The 5,277-nt window shown below is 35.9% G+C and overlaps 1 protein-coding gene across 3 annotated transcripts in view; it reads left to right on the top strand.

Annotated features, from left to right (window-relative positions):
* Nucleotides 1-5,277, top strand: part of LOC107582993 (histone-lysine N-methyltransferase SETD1A-like) — a 26,027-nt gene that overhangs the window by 15,445 nt on the left and 5,305 nt on the right. For all 3 annotated transcript variants that reach the window (XM_016269047.1, XM_016269048.1, XM_016269046.1), the window contains 3 exons: nt 1,993-2,383; nt 2,612-2,790; nt 2,946-3,056. In XM_016269047.1, coding sequence (XP_016124533.1) covers nt 1,993-2,383; nt 2,612-2,790; nt 2,946-3,056 — 681 coding nt within the window. The remainder of the gene's footprint in view (nt 1-1,992; nt 2,384-2,611; nt 2,791-2,945; nt 3,057-5,277) is intronic.

Below are 5,277 nucleotides of genomic sequence, written 5' to 3'. Positions count from 1 at the left end.
TGCAGTATTTCCTCTCTCAATCAGTAGAAAATATGGTTAACACCCGGTCAAGCATGAGAAAAAAATACAGTCACGTACCGTGAAACCAGTATAATTTAGAAAAATACCGTGATATAAATTTTTGGTCATACCGCCCAGTACTAATATATATATATATATATATATATATAATAATTTTTTATAGGATATAAGATGAGGGGAACCGAACTACCAGAATGTTTAAGATGTCTCACTAATTAAAACCCCTGATTCCTCAGCTTCTTAGTTTGTTGAATAGGGAGGCATCTAAAGCTTATTTGGGAGGTGGGTCCCAAGGGCTGTAGTTGCGAAACACTGATGTAATATACACACTACTGTTCAAAAGTTTAGGGTCAGTAAGATTTTGTTTTAAAAAAAAAGTATCTTATGCTCACCAAGTCTCTATGTGATCAAAATGACTAATATTGTGAAATCATACAATTTAAAATAACTGCTTTCTACTTTAATATATTTTATTTTTGTGATTGCAAAGCGGGATTTTTAGCAGCCCTTACAGTCTTCAGTGGCTACGTGCAACCAAATAATCTGTTAGTAATCAAATCAATCGAGCTGAAATGCCTTAGTGTAAACACTTTAGTCGATCTGATTGAGTTTAAACTGAATGGAATTTTGATCGGATTGGGATGGGTGGTGTAGAAGTTTTCTCAGTCCTTCGAGAGGAAACCAAAACTGGAAAGTACTGCGCATGTGTAATGACGTAGAATTGACGTAATGATGAATGACACATGGAACGAGCTATTGTTTTTGTAGAATGAAGTGTCATAAATAACTGTCATGTTATTCTAAAATTCTCCTTCCACTCATCGTCTGTGAAGTGGAGCAGAACAACTTTCCATCAGTCCTCACTTCATTCTCTCATGCACAGATGGCTTGTTTTGACCACAGTGGGTGATTTTACTGCTTGATGTAAGCAGCCCTGCGCAAAGCTTCATGTGCTCGTCGTCTCCTAATTAGGTCCTAAAAAGAGAAATGTTAAGTCTGCTCTTTTAAACAAAAAAAGAAGCAATGGTTGCAGAATATTATGTGTGTACATGTCAAAAGATCAAATCCGATATTGAAGCTTTTGACCAATAACCACGCACATCAACTCGATCACTTTATTTAGTGGTTGTGTAAACACTGCATTGGGATTTCTCAATCAGAATGATTTCATTCTGACTGAAACAAAAAAGTGTCCATGTAAACAGCCAGTGTCACATGATCCTTAAAAAATCATGCTAAAATACTGATTTAGTGTTAAAGAAGCACTTCATGTTATTATCAGTGTTGAAAACACTTGTGCTGTTTAATATTTATGTGAAAAACTGTGATACAATTCTTTTCAGGATTCTTTGATTTAATAGAAAAAATCAATAGTTCAAAAACACTTAACATTATAAATGTCTTGACTGTCAAACAATTTAGTTCATCCTTGTAGTATTAGTAGTATTAATTTCTTTTTTTTTAAACTTACTCATCCCAAACATTTGAACAGTAGTGTAATGCCCCTTAAATGTAGTTGTTTTGTTAGTAGCTTTTAATGTACCTTTTTTTTTTTGTTTGTTTGTTTTGTTTTTTTTAATGGTTGCTTGACTAACTTGAAGCTTAAATCACTTGAAGCTTGGAAAGCTACTGTTTCCCTAGCATTGGTCCTTGTATTGCAACATCTTAGATGATTTGTTTATAATATATTCTTTCTTTTTTTTTCTCTCGATGGAAATACCAGTTCAGTGGCACTTTGCATTGTTAATGTAGCACTGTTGCAACAATTTTAACGTGCTGGCATGTTTCAGGCTGTTGCGATATAACAGTTTGTCATACAAACCCACAGAGCTTGAACTGCTTTCAACAGTTCTGCATTGTTGGGTAATAGGGTTGTTTGGCAAATAGTGCCAGATTATCCCACCATTTGGTCTGCTTTTTGTGTGCATTTTGTCTGTTTCCTAACATTTTCCTACCATACGTTATTGTCAGGAATATGAAGAAGATGTGGATGTGGAACTGTTGGAGTCTGGTGAGCTTTCCAGCTCCAGCTCTGACTCGGGAGACTCTTACATTGGTCTGAAGAGATCGCTGGAGTTTGAAAAGGAAGAGGTTCGAAAGAGCGAACGACTTTTCCTGCAGGAAGCTGGCTTGACCCCCTCGACTCAGCGACGGCCCAAACACGTGCCCACCCTAGCTCCCGTACCACAGCCCTCTTACAAGAACCGTAGTGAGTTTGAGCAGATGACCATCCTGTATGACATCTGGAACACTGGCCTGGACCAGGAAGATATGAGGCTCCTGAAGAGCACCTACGAGAAACTGTTGCAAGTTGATCGCGGCACCGACTGGCTCAACGACACACACTGGGTCCCTCATACCAATATCCTTACAGCTGCCTAAGAATGAAAATGCAGTTTATACAAACAAATATGTGCTTTTATTAGTGATGCAGAAGCCAACAGAATTATCAATACCACAATACCAAATTTAAAGAGTCGGCAAGTATAAGTACATACAAGTAAGAGAGTAAAAGGCTTCATTTACATATTGATGCTGCTTTCTAAGTAAATTTTTCCCAAGTTTTGCTCCCTTGACCTCTTGCCTGCACTCACCAACATCCCCAACCCTCGGCGGAAGAAGAAGACCGCAGATGGGCTGCTAAGAGAGCATGTCACAGGCTGTGCTCGTAGTGAAGGCTACTATGCCATCAGCCGCAAGGAGAAAGACGTCTACCTTGAACTAGACCAGCCAGTGACTGTGCAGGAAGCTGGGGAATATGACACCTCAGTAGGTTCAGTTTAAGTTTTAATAACTCAAATGTGTGTTTGAGTCTTGTTTGTTTTTGTTTTTTATTGAATAATTATTAGCATGAACATGGCAGACAGTTTGGGTCAGTAGTTTGCATCCACCTGAGCATCTCTCTCTGTCTGTGTCTGTCATAGGGCTCGAATCGTCTGCTCTCTGAAAGGCGTTCTGAGCAGCGGCGTCTCCTCAGTGCTATCGGCACTCCAGCAGTGATGGACTCAGACCTGTTGAAACTGAACCAGCTGAAGGTAAAGTTCTTCAGTTCATTGACACAACCGTGACCTTGATCATACTATCAGCACTTCTATTACATTGACCTCACCACTCCTTCAATTCCATGAAATCCCTTCAGCTTATTTTCAGTGTAGTAATTATTAGCATTCCGTTCAGTGTTTGATGTAAGTGGAATCCGTGGGCACAATGACCCCCCCAAACATCTCTGCAAAGTCTACGGACTCCTGTGTCTACGGACCCTGGCTGGCTGAGCCTTATCGGGTTCTGGCTATTGATAGGGTTTTATAAGATCTTTGAGATTGAGTTCATATGTTCAAAGTTAAATGGTGTTCCTTTTAAAAGCAGTTCTTCTTTGGACCTCCTTAATTGCATGTTCTTTGAGTAAAGAATGAATGAATGTACTCCATATGTTTGGAAAGGGCAGACATATGTCTGGTTGGTTTATTATACATTGTTATTTTTCACTTTAAAGCCAGATTTTAAGAGACAGTTATAAGACAGATTTCTAAAACAGTTATAATCTGTGTGTTTGGAGCGGTTACTAGGAGGAATTGTTTAAACTGTCTGTTTTGGAAAAATGTGTATAGATCAAAGTTTAGATGGATAGTTATGCTCTAGCCTGGGGATTTCTGGTGTTAATCAGTGTTTAGTATGTTATCACACTCATGTCTTTCCAGTAAAATCAGTCAGTAAGATTTTTTTCTTAAATTTTATTCACCAAGGAATAGGGCTGGATGATATGGCCAACATTTATATCACAATATATTTCTTAATTTCGGTCGATAAGATATAATTCTGATATTGATATGAACACTTTTTTATTTTTTTTATCCTCATAAAAACTGCCAAGAACACCTACAACAGATGTCTATACTTGCAAATTAATTTTTCATAAGGTTGTAAGTCTGTGAAACCTCTTTTTTAAAGCCAGATTTTAAGAGACAGTTATAAGACAGATTTCTAAAACAGTTATAATCTGTGTGTTTGGAGCGGTTACTAGGAGGAATTGTTTAAACTGTCTGTTTTGGAAAAATGTGTATAGATCAAAGTTTAGATGGATAGTTATGCTCTAGCCTGGGGATTTCTGGTGTTAATCAGTGTTTAGTATGTTATCACACTCATGTCTTTCCAGTAAAATCAGTCAGTAAGATTTTTTTCTTAAATTTTATTCACCAAGGAATAGGGCTGGATGATATGGCCAACATTTATATCACAATATATTTCTTAATTTCGGTCGATAAGATATAATTCTGATATTGATATGAACACTTTTTTTTTTTTTTTTAATCCTCATAAAAACTGCCAAGAACACCTACAACAGATGTCTATACTTGCAAATTAATTTTTCATAAGGTTGTAAGTCTGTGAAACCTCTTTTTAGAAAAAAAAACTGCACAAATAAATTAATGTTCACCTTTTATTTGTATTTAGCCTTCATACAAACAAGAAATGTGAAATCACTGTCAAATAAACATCTCAGACTCACCTTACTAATTATTAATATCTTTAACTTCAAACTGTAGGCTAACATACATACCAGTCAAAAGATTTTGAACAGTAAGAATTTTACAGTTTTTTTTTTTTAAGAATTCTCTTCTGCTCACCGAGCCTGCATTTATTTGATCCAAAATACAGCAAAAACTGTAACATTTTGAAATATTTTTACTATTTAAAATAACTTTTCTATTTGGAAATATTTTAAAATGTAATGTATTCCTGTGATTTCAAAGCTGAATTTTTAGCATCATTACTCCAGTCACATGATCCTTCAGAAATCATTCTAATATTCTGATTTGCTGCTCAGAAAACATTTATTATGATGTTGAAAACAGCGTAGAATTGTTTCAGGTTTCTTTAATGAATAGAAGGTTCAGAAGAACAGCATTGATCTGAAATAGAAATCTTTTGTAACATTATAAATGTCTTTATCATCACTTTTGATCAATTTAAAGCATCCTTGCTAAATAAAAGTATTAATTTCTATAACCCCCCCCAAATGTATACTGACTCCAGGCTTTTGAATGGTATAGTGTATAATGTTGCAAAAGCTTTTTATTTCAAATAAATGCTGATCTTTGTATCTTTCTATTCATCAAAGAATCCTGAAAAGAAATGTACTCGACTGTTTTAAATATTGATAATCAGCAAATCAGCATATTAGAATGATTTCTGAAGATCATGTGACCCTGAAGACTGGAGTAATGATGCTGAAAATACAGCTGCGCATCACAGAAA

The sequence above is a fragment of the Sinocyclocheilus grahami genome, unplaced genomic scaffold (genome assembly GCF_001515645.1).
Source record: "Sinocyclocheilus grahami isolate Dianchi unplaced genomic scaffold, SAMN03320097.WGS_v1.1 scaffold49.1, whole genome shotgun sequence".
In the NCBI taxonomy this organism is placed as follows: Eukaryota; Metazoa; Chordata; class Actinopteri; order Cypriniformes; family Cyprinidae; genus Sinocyclocheilus; species Sinocyclocheilus grahami.
This window is presented reverse-complemented; position numbering and strand designations above follow the sequence as displayed.